Source organism: Anser anser (genome assembly GCF_964211835.1).
Source record: "Anser anser genome assembly, chromosome: 1".
Taxonomy (NCBI): domain Eukaryota; kingdom Metazoa; phylum Chordata; class Aves; order Anseriformes; family Anatidae; genus Anser; species Anser anser.
The window spans coordinates 208879409-208894392 of NC_139720.1; the positions used below are offsets into that span (position 1 = coordinate 208879409).

The following is a 14984-nucleotide window of genomic DNA, read 5'->3' on the forward strand; positions in this document are numbered from 1 at the left end:
GTGGATGGCCCCGAGGGGGACCCGTGTCCCCTCTTCTCCTTTTCTTGCTGCTGAAGCCGGAGCAGGAGGCGGCTGCCGCTGCTGCTGGACGCCCTGGACTCTGCCCTTCGGAAGGCACGGCGAGGGAAACCGCTGCATTGCTTCGGTCTGGCTGGCTGGGGTGGAAGCTTGGCACTTCCCAGTCGCTGTCTGGGAACTTAGACGGCTTTTTTTGTTGTTGTTGTTTTTAATTTCTCTATTTATTTTTGGCTGCCTGCAGAAGGAAGTACGGTCCCATCTTGTCGCAGCATGAATTGAAACCTCAGCGCTCAGCACCTCAGCACCGCTGCCCGGGCCTGAAGCTCACAGACTGCTGTGAGAGCCCGTGTCAGGATGCAGCCCTCCACGTCTGCCCTTCCTCGGAGGGCAGACGGAACTGGCATATTCTGAGGAATCCTTTAAAACTCCTTTTTCTGGATAAAATTCGTGTCAGTGTCCTCCCCTCCCCTCCTTGCATTGCCTTTTCAGCATAAACACGAACTATTTCATTGTGCAAAATCCGAACCACCAGACAACAGGAATGGGACTGTTCCTTTTACACCGAGGTTAAAAAAAGGGTGGTTCTGTCCGATAGTGAGGTTTCCTTTTTAACGTTTTCTGCCCAGCTTAAGGATGCAAACCACTGCCCCCCTTCTTTGAACACCTGTACCTCAGCAGCATCAGAGGAGCCCTGGGCTTCCTCCAAAAACTGGACCCTGGAGGCGTCGGATGGGCTCGTTTGAGCGGCTCTCTGCGTGCGTGTGGTTTCGCGCGTCGGGCCAGAAGATCTTTCAGGCTAGAAATTTCTGCATCCCTGAGCAATCCCGCTTGCGCTCGGGTCAAGTGCTGCAGCCACCTGGCGTCTCCTGGCAGCGGAGCCAAGTCATCCACTCGTTTTGGTGGAGCAGGCGGGTCTTCCACCACCAAAACGAAGCTGGTCGGGCTGGAGCAGAGCGGAATTAAATCGACGAGCTCGCTTTATCGACCTCTTCCCTTCCTAAAGGAAAGGACAGCGTGGCTGACGGAGCTAAGCTCCCGATCTTTAGGGTCACCTTGCTTTCCTTTCCTCTGTTGCTGAGGCCGCGTTGTTTTGTTCTTGGGTTAGGAGCTGTTGTTTTTCGATTGTCTTGCGTCCAGATTTTAACGCCTTGGGGGCGGGGATTTGGTGGAAGTCCGAGTGGGAATGGCGTTGAAGGTTCACATGCTGCATCCACTTACTGGGGCCAAGTCACCTCTCCCACCTAACCCCTGAGCGCAGACCCCGGTGAGGACGAGGGCGCCGTACCAACCAAAAGCTGCGTGCACCGGGGTGGTTTGGTGCTCAGCCCTGGGTCACCACAACCGCCTTCTGCCCCCGGCTGTGTCACCGGCGTGACCTTGGCTGCACGGGAATTGCACCTCCTTGATTAACAGCCTCGCTCGGAGTCACGTCCCCTCGCTTCGACAGCACAAATAAGTCTTTATTACCCCGGCGGCAGCGTGGAGTCCTGGCTCAGAAGAGGAGCACGATCCGTTCCCGGCTCGGGAGCCAGCAGCACAATTAATTACATCGGGATTGCAGGGTTAAAAAGTGCCGGTAAGGCAGGGACACTCGGCCCCGCGATCATCCTGTGAGTTTAATTAAAAGGCTCCTTTCAAGCAGCTTTGGGCACGGATACTTTGTGCTCCTCTCGTGGTTTCTATCACTGTCTTGATAATGAATTGGCAGCCGGCTGGAATAAAACGAGCCCTCGGTCTGCGTGCCGCAAAGCTCTCAGAGCAGAAGGTTGCAATTCTGGGTAAACTTGGGGTGAGAAGGGGGAAATTTCTCCCCCCTGGACGTCCTTAGGGCCAGGTGACCTGCGGGTGCTCCAGCAGCACATCCCTGTCTGCTTTCCGGGGGGGCTCTGCCAGCCTGGATTGGCAGCAGCTGAGCCTTTTGGGTTGGGGCACGAGCTCAGCGTCGTGCAGGACGGGCCCTGCCTTTTGCTGGGGAATTCTGCAGATATTCTCTTGGCTTCCACGTTCGCTTCGCAGGATTTCCCAGAGAACCGGGGGCTCAGCCCGTCGTCGTGGTTCTCTGCTCGTGCGCGCTCTCGTTGGAGACGAGGAATCGGCACGGCTGAGTTTGGAAAGACTCGGTGCCAAACAGCCCCTCCTGACCTAGGAACAGTTTTGGAGACTCAGCCAGAAGCTTCAGGTTATTTTTTAAATGCTGGAAGAAGACACACAGAGGGCACACAGAGGAGTGTGAAGGATTCGTCAGCAGCACCATAAAGCACAGGAGCCACAGCCCCAGACTGGGGCTCCGTTGTGCCGGGTGCTGAACGCGCACACAACAAAATGACTGCTTTTGCCCTTGGTGCCATCAAATCGAAGCGGAGTCAGCCCCAGTCCTTGTTTTCTGAGGTATTTATGCATGCTCAGCATGATGCAGCAGCGTGTCCAATCCCAGATACATTTTTTAATAGCAGCTGAAGCACAAATAAAGGTCAGATCTGCGTAGTGTGCATTTGCTTGATGTCTTGAATGGCAGGGGACAGGCGGCAGTACGTGAAAGCTTGGCTGAATAATAATTGTTCGTGCTCGGAGCTGATAACGCTGCCTGCGTGTGTCTTCGCTGTGCTTCTCTGTTACTCCCAGGCCTCTGGTCAGTGCTGCATTCCTGTTGCCAGATGAGAAAGCATTTATTGTGCTCCTCTGATAGCTCTGCCAGCGTGATGTCTGCCTGGTTTCCCTGTGCCAGCATCCCAGGGTGGTGGTGAAGTCCTCGCACCTACTTGGCTCCATCCTTTCCCAAAAAGCAGCCTGAGGAATGCACGATTCTTCTCCTCCTCGCAGGTTTGGAGGATGCCTGGAGCTGAGAAGAGCCTGAAACGGGTGCCTGGGGGAGTTCTGCACTCGTCCTCCCCAAATACCTGGCACAGGGAGGCTTCATTCTTGCAGCACAGAATCGATCTGTGGCTGTGAAGGATCTGGCCACAGTTGACACCTTGGAGCAATCAGAAGTTTTGCAGCCGGCGAGCCCCCTGGAAGATAAATGACTAGGGGTGGTGTTTGGGCTGCTGTTCGGGGGAAAACGAGCCCAGTTCGGAGGGCTCGTGGTCGCTGCGTTGCTGGAGGCTGTAATCTGCTACCTTAGGGGTCTGCTTGCGCCTGGACAGGCGCTGAGAAACCCGTGAGGAAAGGGAGGATGCTTATGCAAAGCTGCTGGCAGGCTCTGAAGCATCGCTTTTTGAGATCTCCACGTCAGGGAGGAGCTGGAGAGCTGCGCGCCAAACCGAGCAGTCCTGGGTGCCTCCTTCAGCAGGCACAAGCTTTTTGAACTATTTTTGCCTTGCGTCCGTTCCAAACCGAATTTGTGACAAAACCGATGCATTTAGGCAAAACCTCTTAACTGAAGAAGCCCAAATGGAAATATTTTAGGAGACGTGGGCACAGGTAGCACACCGGTGTCTGTGTCCCCCACAGCAAGCCAAAGTTTGTGACCAGTTCTGCCTTGACCAGTTTTGTCCGAGTGACTCACTGCTGCGTATTTGTTGTTCGTATTGCTATAGCAGTTGAGACTCCTAAGCTTTGGATCCAAGACCTTGTTGTGCCAGGTGCTGTAGGAACATGGAAGGGAAAGAAAGAAAAAAAAAAAAAAGCAAGGCGTTGAGGAAGAAACACGCATTTCTCTAGAACAGAAGGCAACAGATGGCTCCAGATGGGGGAGCACGAGGAACTGGTGAGGTAATACTGACCTGGGCAGGGAGCGACAGGCTCGTTACAGCGCTTAGCTAAACAGCGCTGAGGTTTTTGTAGAGGCTGCAGCAAAGGGCAGTTTGGAGGAGGATGATCAAGCCAGGGCAGAAGTTTACGGTAACATCCCATCGGGTTGAATATTCTACGGGGAATAGAAAAGGAAAAGGATCCTCCGCAAAAGATGTTTGCTGCAAAATGTTGGTACCATAGGTGCTGTGGGCACGCGTGAGGGAGCCCAGGACCGGGGCCTCAGGGCTCTGAAGGCGGCAAAGGCATCTTTGTCTGAACAGGGAGAGCAGAGCCAGTGGGGAAGGAAAACCTCCAGGCAGGCCACGTACTTAAAATCTCGACCAACAGCTGTCTTCTCGCGTGTTTACTACCAACAACCCAAGGAGAACGAAAGTGCTGCTCCTTTTGATCGCAGCCTTTAACCACCACGTGACACGAGGGAGCAGATGAGCGCACCAAAACGTGTCCGTGCCTTTGTTTGCCCCGCAGATGCCTCCGTAAAGGGTAAAGGGGAAAACGTCGCTCTTTGTAGCCTTGTTTGCTTAAACTCCACTTCAACGAAATCAGCGTGTGCAGAAACTTCAGCAAACGTCCTCTTGAGGCAGAAGGCTGAGCAAGACGCAAGCCAAACGCCAACCCCAGCAGCCAGCACGCGTCCTTTCACCAGTGGTAAACTCTGCCTCATCTCTCCCACACGCTGTTTACTGCCAAAAATAACGCCAAGTGAGAGGTGCACCAAAGAGAGCAGCTGCCCAGCCTGTGCTTGTTGGAAACCCCTCTCCCTCTTCCCCAGTCACGGTTTGCCTCCCCTGTATTTCGGGAAGAAAACACAGCCATCACAGCACCTGCTCGGGAAGCTCTCCCTGGCTTGAGGATGTCCAGGAGCCCACGTGCTCGTAGGTGTTGCTTGGGGAGCAGCTTCCCCGCAGTTAAAATTGGACCGGATCATCTTGAAGGGCTTTTCCAACCTTAATGATTCCGTGATTAAACTTGAAAGTTTAACTTGATAATAGGAAATACGTTGGTTACTTCGGCACCAGGTGCTATCCCAGATGTGGTTTCTGCATTAGGGGGTCCCTAATTAGGGGATCCCTTTTAGCTGAACCGTTTTCAGCTGTGGAAGGAGCCCGGTCCCTTATTCCTTTCAGAAATAAACTTTGGTCTTGCCACTAGAGGGGGACTGCAAGCCGTGCACCATATATCCAGCCTGCTGGATATACGTAGTGTAACAGCACCATACACAGCAGTGCCATTGAACGGGTCAAAGACACAATGGAAACATGAAAACTTGGAGATCCTGGGAGAAAAGCGAGCTCGTGGATGGGATTTTCAATATAATGCTTGTGCGCCGGGCCTGACCTACCTCGTTCTTGTCCCCTTGCAGGGCCTTTACCCACGTGTTCACCTTTGGGCCGACGTTTCGAGCTGAAAACTCGCAGAGCCGCCGGCACCTGGCAGAGTTCTACATGGTGGAGGCTGAGCTGTCCTTCACTGAGAGCCTCCAGGACATCACGCAGGTGGGCACCTCCAAATGGTCGGGCAGAACCAGCGTCAGAATTTCCTCCTTCTCCCTTAGCTGCGCTCCCTGCTCTCAGATGGTTTTCCAGGACTGACCACGGGTCGCCACGTGATGGATGCTTGTGCATCTTCCTACTTTCAGCATGAGCCAGCTTACACCCAGTAGGACTTGGGAGTCAGTACCCACGCAGGTTGTTGTATATCGGATGAGCTCCTTGGAAGGCGGTTGGAGAAATATCCTATAAACAAACAAGTAAATAAAAGTAAAAAAGAATTACTTGGGGCACTGGCTACACGCGTGTGAAGCAACATCCAGGTGGTGATTCCTTCAGTCTGGACCCTTTGCAGTCTGCGGAGTCTTGGCTTAGCAGCAAAGCTGTCTCCTGTCTCTTATGTGCTGCTGCTGCTGCGCTTTGGGTGTCTGGCTGGCACTGGGCTCCGCAGACCCACTGGGAATCTCTGTGCTCCATTAATAACAACCCACTCTTCTTTCTTCTTTCATCCAAAACGCCTTTGCATAGTCTAAAGAGCACAACCTGCACGTATGCTTCCACCTTGCATCCTGAGCACCTGGTTTCTCTAGGTAATAAGGAGCTGCTTGAAATTGTCACTGCTTTTATCAAGTATAAAGTGAGTAATATAACGAGTCTTCTGCTCGGTGGTGTTGAAGCCCCCGACCACAGCGTGAACCTGTACTCCTGCACTGAGAACCCTCGTTTCTTGGCTTCTGAAGTATATCAGGTTCTGAAGTATATCCAGTTCAGAGGATTCAGAGAATTAGGTTTGAGAAGTGCTCTGGAACATGTAGGGCCTTCACTCTAGTTGTAGGGAAAGGAGGAAACTCCTCCTTGGCTTGTTTTTTTTTTTGTTGGTGCTAAAATCTTGTAAAGTCTCAGCTTGTGCTTTCGTTTTCCCCTTCTTTCTCCTGCCCCAGAGTCTCTGACAAGAATCCGTTCTCGTTACAGAAATTCTCCTAGCAGCAATGGTTTTGCATTCCCCGTAGCAAGTCCGTATTGCAAAACGCTTACTTTTGTGATGTTCTCTCTTGCAGAAGTGGAGTTCCTGTTTTGTTTATTTTTAAATCGTTGGGCAATCTCTTTTGGAAAAATAAAAAAAGAATTTAAAAAAAAAAAACACACAAAAAAACCTGACAGCTACTCTAAAGCCTAAGTTAAGTTTCGTTTTTCCCGGCATAACTGACGTAAATTCAGTGTTCTCTCTCATATCTGGCCACTGGGCAGCTTGTTGTGTTCTTTGTTTGATGCCAAACGCCCAGCTGAAAGCCTCGGGGGCTATTGGCTAGAGTTAGCATCTGAACTTTGTCCTCAGATAAATAGCTGGATTGTTGCAAAATTATTTTTAAAAGTGGTGTTCAAGATGTGGAATGAATACCTCCAACTTCAGCAAGTTAGTGGGCTGGGAGTGCTCAGCTTCTTCGGGGACATCTTGGAAGTATTTGCGTTAAAGGGTACAGAAGAGCCTTGCTACAAAGATATGCGTGTTTACTGTTCTCTAGTGAGATGTTTCTTTAGCCAAAGCTCCAAAAGAAAAGCAGCTTTCTTTACAAAATAAAAGGAAGAACAAGATTCAAGAGCAAAGGTGCATGCACTCGGGAGCAGAGGTCTGTTTTTCCCCGGGGTAACTGCACGGGGTAATGCTCAGTTATTCCTAAATTAGCAGCCCAGTTCTTAGGAAGTCGTGTGTGTCTCGATCACGCAGTGTGAATTTCTGCTTTGTGCCAGAACATGTCGTAGTGCTCCGAAGAAGCTTAAACTCTCGCAACGCAGGTTTCACAATCCTTTCTGCGGAAAGTCTCGGTGCGTTCGGTGCCGCACTCCGCGCTGAGTGCCTGCGTGATACTATTACCGCTTCAGCCTACAGGGAGTACGTGAGTGTTTCTCAGGCCTTTGTGGCCGCTTTCCAAAGGAGTCCAGGCTATAGAAGTTCAGTCAAGTTCCCCCAAGGCACTCTTCCTCCAAGGTGAGCGAGAAGGAGTTAGGAGAAGGTCAGGTTACAAGAGATCCATCTTGTGTGGAAGTGTCTGGTCTCATCAGAGTGCTGATTTTCAAGATCTCCATTCCTACCTGTCCCGTGAGATGCCTGCTTCTGCCCTTTCCCCCTTTCTCCAGTGCTGTGTTAAGCAGTCATGTCTGTAGATCATTATTTTCTATTTTAATTCTTGGCTGTCCTGACAGTGAAGAGGATTTTAAAGGGTCCCACTTCACTCGTGACACTGATGGGGCCTCAGAGAGGTAACGTGGTGCCATCGTTATTGAATTTCATTAAACGCGCATACGAAACCGTGTTAAAAGAACATTATTTAGGCGGCAAAGTTAGGAAATGCCTAAAGGAAGCTTTTCTGGGAGCAGTTGTTGCGTAGCGTTAGTCTTCCTTAATAAAGTCAAATTTTGGCAACACGAGCTGCATAAAATGGAGAACAAAATTTAACCCACAGTGTTTGAGCTCTGGTCTTGAGGGCAGAAATATCATCTGCCTGTGGTTACGTACTTCACCAAAACGAGCTTGCTGTCATTGCAGCCAGGTGACACGGAGTATTGTTACCTCTCCTGTACAGAAGGGAATTCAGGCACGAAATGAGGTCGATAAATAGCAGCACTGATTTGGGGTGCCAGTTTTAAGGACCTTAGATCTGATTCCAGAAACTATTGTGCTCTGGGTGCTTTCTGTCTTTAGGCTAAGACAGGTTGGCAAATCTGGCTGCAGTCTCAAGGAACAAGCACTGGAAATGACATGGGAAGGTTTTGTTCCAAATGTCTTGTGCAGTGCTCTTTTAGAGACACTGAGGTATCTGCAGGACTAGTTTCCTTCTCTGAAGTGACATCCAGCTGTCATAGCTGAGCCTCTTTCTGTTTCCTAGCCTCCATCAGCAGTTACTGTTCAGCTTCTGTGGCCAGGGAAGCAGTAGTCTGACAGACAAGAGTCTCTCTCCTTCCTTTCCTGACATCAGCATTTCCCCAGAGGGGTCCGGTGTAAGAAAAACAGTGGCCAGATAATGAAAACTGTCTCTTGAGCTGGATGGGCAAGAACGCTCACCTGGGGCCACGTGTGAGATCTTAACTGGTGAAATTCCTAACTGAAGTGAGCGATTTTGCATCTCTAATACAATCTTTTTTGGAGAACTCTCCCTTTACAATCTTTTTTGGAGAACCAATAGGATTATCAGTGTACCGTAGCAGATAAGAAGACGTGAAGAGGAATATCCCTTGCAAGTGTATAGCTCCTGCGGTCCTGGTAAATGCTTCCTTTGCTGTAGAAGTGTTGTGCTCCGCTCTTGTGCAGCCGCTCGCTCACTGTCCCCTGGTGGCCTGGGAGAGAGAATCGGAAAGGTAAAAGTGTGAGAACTCGTGGGTCGAGACAAAGACAGCTTGCTAGGTAAAGCAAAAGCCACACGTGCAAGCAAACCAAAGTCAGGAATTCATTTGCTACGTCCCATCAGCAGGCAGATGTTCAGCTGTTTCCAAGAAAGCAGGGCTCACTCATCACACGTAACAGTTTATTGGGAAGACAAACTCCAAACCTCTCTGCTTTCCTCCTTCTTTACCCCAGCTGTATGGTGTGGGACATCCCTTTGGCCAGCCTGGGCCAGCTCCTGGCTGTGTCCCCTCCCAGCTCCTTGTGCACCCCCAGCCTCCTCACCAGCAGGGCAGCGCCAGAAGTGGAAATTTCTTGGCTCTCTGTGAGCGCTGCTCTGCAGCATCTGAGACCATCAGTGTGTTATCACCAATGCTTTCATCAAAAACCCAAAGCACAGCATCGTACCAGCCTCTGCGGAGAAAATTAACTCCATGCCAGCCAAAACCACGACAGTAAGTCGTCCACTGGGTTCCTAAACTTGCTTTCCAAAGGGATGATTTTGCAAGAGCGGGGAAGGCAACAACACTGCAGTCATATCCTCCCTTTGCAAAGAGTGTACATCAAGCACAGGCGGAGCTTTTTTACTGTGTAGCAGTGAGAGTGACCCTCAGCCTGTAGAAATTCAGCTCTTGAGCTGTTGGTATATAACTGAGAGAGGGGACTTACAACCAAAATCAGGTGTGAGCCTGCCCCGCGTGTGTACGTGCACAGGGTGTGTGTGACACCAAGCATGAAGGCAACAAATAACAGCCCAGTTGGTGGATATTTGGTGTGTACGTTCCCTGCAACCTACACCGTATCGGTATAGGTGGTCTTAGGGAAATGCATAAGGAAAAATCCTACTGGCGGTTCTTGGGATTTCCTCAAAGTATGCCTGGGCGATATTTTTATGGACAGGTGATGATTGGAACCCCTCTTGTACACAGCAACTTCAGTTGCTGCTGCTGACATCTGCCACTGGTTTGATGATTTCCTCTGTTTCACCCCTGGTCGTAACGTGATTTGGGAAGAGAAGAAGTTGCAGTATCAAAAGCTCCAAGTCAAAATTAAACAACGCAGTTGAGATCTGCTCCTACTCAGAATCAGAGGTAATTAAATTCCACGGGGACATAAGGGAAGGCCAGAACCGATGCTGCTGAACTTCTTTGGAAGGCGAGAGAATCAAGAGATAAAAGTGGGAAGACGTAGGGGAGAAGGGAAAATGTTGACCTCTGTCCCCCTCAGCTGCCTTTCCGCCAGCACAATTCCTGTATTTTCATTACGAAGCAACCAAACTTTCGGACACCAAGAGTCCCACCTCCGAGACAAACTACCAGCTGTGTTCCGGTGGTGGTTTCCCTAAGTCTCCCACCAAACGTGCCTCTTCCAGGATTCATTCACACCCAGTCCTTTGGTCCGTCCCTGCAGCTCACGTGCTCAGCAAGCCAGTGCCTGTGGTTCTCCGCTCACGTCTCATCCAGCCCGCTTTCCAGTCCTTCGTTACATTAATCTGCTTAAAGCCAGAACTTCTGAGTCGGAGAGCTTTATTTTTCCTTTATTTTTCGCCCTGCTGTTCGTGCCTGGTACACTTTTGGCATAACTAAGAATAAGAGCAGTGAGGAGGCCGACGCATGACCCACGTGTCTGTCTTTTTTTTTTCTTTTTTTTTTTTTTGCCAGGATTAAACCTCAGTCTCAACCCTGGAAATGTTTCTCAGATTGTTTTTCCCGTGCCACCCACATCTTTTTTCCACAAGAGGAAGCTGCTTGTGTTGAATGCTGTGGGAACCTAATTGTTACTTTATCGCACAGCGAGGGGAAAAAAAAGTGCTAATTAAACAACGTGCTTTTCTAAGAGCAGATGATACTTTCATTTTCTAGAAAGAGGAAGCTTAATGTAAAATCCCTCCATCTCTGCCTCGGTGAAACCAGATGAATTGCCAAGTTTTCTAATTTCATTTGCATAAGCCTTTTTCTAGCTACTTTGAAGAAGGTTCAAAGCTGACTGTTTGCTTGTTTGCCACTCAGCAGCAGGAACGCTAGCTTTTCGTTTCCTCTGTGCTTGAGTACCGGTAGGGGTAAAACTGTTTATCTGCATATGATAATGCTGGGCCTCATTTGGATCTTCCCTTTTTAAACAGAGGGCCCAGATCGATGCAGGACTCTGAAGGCTGAGTTTGGCTCCAGCGGGATGAAGACAGGGGCTGACTCACCAGCTTCTGCTGGCTGGTGGGATGCAGAGGCTTCATCAGCACAGAGCAGCAGTTCAGGACAGGGGATGAAGAATGGCCTTCTAAACTTGAGAGTTTGAACAAAATGCCTGAAATCTCATCTTAGTTATGTCAGGAGCCCAGCTTCTTCTTTCCCCTGCGTTTTGTTCCTCTTGCCCTGTAAGGTCTGGTTCCTTACTTGCTTCTTCCTCAGATCTGCAGACCAGAAGTCAGGTTCAGCTTTTGCTTCTCTCAGCTCTTCGGTTCATGAACCAAGTTGTTATTTCCACAGAAAATGTGCCAGGGCTTTCAGAGGTGCTTTTTGTTGTGAAAAACCTGGTCTCGTCCTAGGCTAAGGTGAAATGCAGTCCAGCTGCTTTGCTCTGCTGCTTACAGAGGGGATGAGAATAAGGAGAGTGCTTTTGCAGAAGAGTTGGAAGCATCAGTACTCGACAGGTATCAAATCCCTGCTTTGTGCAGGCGTGGGATTACGAGGAGATTTGGGAACTCTTACCTGCCAGCGTGCCAGCAAGTATTTGGGATAGTCTGCTTTGCTTAAACAAACACAAAAACAACTCTTACAGCAGGCTGATCAAAATGCACTGGAGTACAATGTGGGGCTTTTTTTGGTTTTGTTTATTTTGTTTTGGTTTTTGTTTGCTTTTGTTTGGAATCCAAAAGGCATTTGTTTAGTTTAATTCTTTATAGGTGAAGCCCATTTTAATAGGTAAATGTATCCAAATTGGATGTGAATGTCGCTTAGCTGATCCACATTAGTTTAGGAAAATTAAGCCAGGTCTTTTTTTTAGCTTCTCGAACATCCCCGCGTTGATGTGTCAGTTTTAGCTCTCTGCTCATCTCTGCGCATGTTCTCTTTGCTTTGCTCTTGCTGTGCAGAGTCTCTCTGGACAGAATCTGTCGGGCAGGCTGGCTCTACTCAGCACCCGTTTATTCCCCTCTGCTTCAGTTCTGTCCGTTGTAACAGCAAAGCAGAAAAGCAGCATTGCTCATTCCAGGAAAGGCATCTTCCTAATGATTCATCTGAGCCCAGTCACCACAAATGCTTGTAATGTGTTCGTTTGTGGCTGCTGCTCAAATGTTTCAGGTGTGCTTTTTGCGCTGGAGGTACTTGACTGAAGATACCGAGGCCATCAGCAGACGCTGAGACCCTAAACCCGTAGGAGAAAAGCAGGTTCTAATCCTCTTCAGCTGGTGAGCAAGCCTGCTAATTAGGAGCATTAGCAAGCCGGTGCTCTTTTTAGGCAGTCTGACCATGCAAAAGCACAGAAGCTCCTTTTGTACCCTTTGGCTGATGCGTACTGCGTTTTATTTATAGTCGGGGACATCTGAGCAGTGTTAATTTCTCATGCCCTTCTGTTTTCTCGATTAGGTTATGGAAGATCTTTTCAAGACGGCAACAAGCGCCGTGTTCTCCAGATGTCCTCGTGATGTTGAGCTTTTTCATAAATACGTAGCTCCTGCCCAGAAGGTAATAAATGGGACGGGAAAGAGCTGCGACCCTTCTATGCATTTTGGGAGCTCTTGGCAATAGGGGGGCTTAATTTTTTTTTAATATGTTCTCCTGTGTTAATGAACTGCGAAGAGCCAGGAGTTGGCCTGAGCTTAAGTTATTTTTCAGGCCAACGCAGAGAGGACGCACAACTTGCTATATAGCATTTGTGGCAAAACTGTAGTTGTGTCATCACCCAATGACCTCTGAATCCTCAGCTCAAAAATTAGGTTCCCTTTTAGCACTGAATGGCTTGGAGTGGATTTTGACCCGTACCTAGAGCACAACGCAGACCTACAAATCAAAACTTAGAGGGGGGTGACTTCTCTGTTTCTTCTGTGCCCCTGAACCCCTAGGAGTAGCTTTACTCTCTTGTTTTTCTTGTTTTGACCAAGGGCAGGTTGGAACAAATGCTGAAGAACAAATTTGTAACGTAAGTACTTCAATTTCAAAATGATCTGGAAGAGGGCTTTGGGGGAAGGGGTTCCTATTTTCTAAATCTTCTTTTACTTTCCCAACTCGGTGCCTGCTGGGTTAGCATAATGTCTCCTCAGGAGCATGAACTGAAATTCCTTCTGTTCTGTTTGCCGGTCCTCCTGTCACCTCTGCATGAGACCAGTGCCTGAGTCTGCCGTCCTTTCGCTTTTGCTTGCCTAGACGAGATCCTCTTTCTGCTAGGGTGTCCTCCTTTCGGCATGCACCTGACGAGTGCTTTGCTCACAGTGGCTTGCTCCTTGGTTTCAGCTTTGGTGCTCTGCCCTCCTTCACGTTTTCTCTCCAACATATCCCTGTTTCTGCAAATATTTCTGATGTTGAAAAATGCCAGTTGATTTGCTATTCCCAATTACTTGTGCAACTCCTTTTTCCAATTTGCTCTGTGCTAAAGAACTGAAGAATTTTGATTTCCTTCCTTGCCCCCCTAAAATATCTTCTCTACCCTTGCCCATCTCTCCAAATAGTCGTGCTCTGCATTTATCTCACAGAACGTTCCAGCACTGGTTTTCCTGTTAAGCAGCTCAGCTGCAACAAGATCACGGTGCTCCCGTTGTATCTCATCTGCACAGACCACAGAGGACCTCCGTGAAGGATTCTGATCCTTCTTTCTTTGGACCTAACCGATCTTTCCAAGGATGCAGAGTTACGCTCAGCTTCTGCCGTGGTCCAAGGAAAAAAAAGAGTCGGCCCATCCCTTTCTCCCTTTATGTCCCTTTCTTCAGCTGCTGGCACATGTGGGGCATTCCTGCCTTCCACATCTCGGTTACATGGGCTGAACCTGTGCCAGTAACATACCCCGCTTGGACTGCGCCTCGCATAAACCAAGCACACGCAGCGATATATTCCTGATGTATTTCCTCCAGAAGCCTTCCATGTAGCTGGATGTAAAGAGCTCGTGCCCTTCAGGGAATTTGTTTTCTAATTGCATTTGGCTAACGACACAGAGAGATGAAATTACTGTGAGCGAGTTGCTCTTTCTCTCCGCAGCATCTGCTTGGTATGTGGAAAAGTTGTCAGCGAAAACATCTTCCATCGAGTCTTGATTTCCAGTTACCAAACCTGCCGCATCTTTGGCTGCACTTTCTCTGTTTGCTTTGCCATGACGCTCTTCTTCTGTGCTGGTGGAAAGCAGTGGCGAAACCGCTTTCAAAGCTGTCAGAGGGGCAGAGAAACGTTGCTGCAAATAAATCTCACGGTATTTGCAAAATAAAACGGAAAGGTTCGAGGTACGAGTTCTTTGCACTCTGGGCTGTTATTTTTGCCGCCTAATACCGTGCTGAACAATGGAGCTGTGTTGTTGGAACTGTGCCAGTGAGGACACGTTGTTTTCTTTAAAACAAATAATCGTCAAATTTGTATGGAGAGGTTCTGTGCAAGACTCCTGACTGAAATGCAACGTTGCAGTAACGCAGAAGTGGCTTGAGAGCTTAGCGCTTCCTGCCCTGCATGTAGCTGAAGCACAGGAAAGCATAGGGCACTTGCCATATAAAATGTAAGCTTTTGGTTTCCATCCAAAGCGTTATTGGGAAGTCTGACATCACAGCACAAGTTGGCATGGCCGTGGGGAAATGCCTCCTTAATTTTCCAGTGCCACGCTTGGCCAGAAAACTTTCTTGTTATTCCTTTCACAGTTATCTCAAAGATTTTATTTTTTTTTTGTCTTGTAGAATTTCCTACAATGAAGCAGTGGAAATTTTGAAGCAAGCTTCTCAAACTTTCGCTTTTAAGCCAGAGGTAGGTGGTTGCCTGGCTGCTTCTCCCTGTGCCTGTTTTTGCACACAGCCAAGACTGAGCTTTGCAGGTCTCCGGGAAGCCTCCTTTCCCTCTTTCTGTATCCGAGTAGCGCTGAGTGTGTTCTGGGGTCGGCAGCTGTCATCATTCTTCAGTAGTCTTCAAATAAGGGAATGATATTTAGATAGCACCACAAGTTTTACGGGTTTCAATAAGCCAAAGCCGTGTCAAAATATCATATAACCTACGTGGAGGTAAAGGGAACCCCTTGTCTCTCCAAAGGATAATTGTTACCTGGGAAAGAGAATCACACGATTAACCTCAGTATTAGTAGTTTATGGTTTTCTGAAAATTGTGTTTTGCCTAGTTTCAAACATACATACCGGTATGGAGAGCATTCCTGGCTGTGCTCATCTC

General features: G+C 48.9%; 1 protein-coding gene across 3 annotated transcripts in view; it reads left to right on the forward strand.

The window, feature by feature from the left end:
• Positions 1 to 14984, forward strand: part of NARS2 (asparaginyl-tRNA synthetase 2, mitochondrial) — a 50960-nt gene that overhangs the window by 24101 nt on the left and 11875 nt on the right. For 2 of the 3 annotated variants that reach the window (XM_083848913.1, XM_083848911.1), the window contains exons 7-10: positions 5135 to 5267; positions 12222 to 12319; positions 12730 to 12774; positions 14504 to 14570. In XM_083848913.1, the coding sequence (XP_083705039.1) occupies positions 5135 to 5267; positions 12222 to 12319; positions 12730 to 12774; positions 14504 to 14570 (343 nt within the window). Of the gene's footprint in view, positions 1 to 5134; positions 5268 to 12221; positions 12321 to 12729; positions 12775 to 14503; positions 14571 to 14984 lie in introns of all 3 variants that reach the window. The other variant, XM_083848912.1, reaches the window with a different exon arrangement.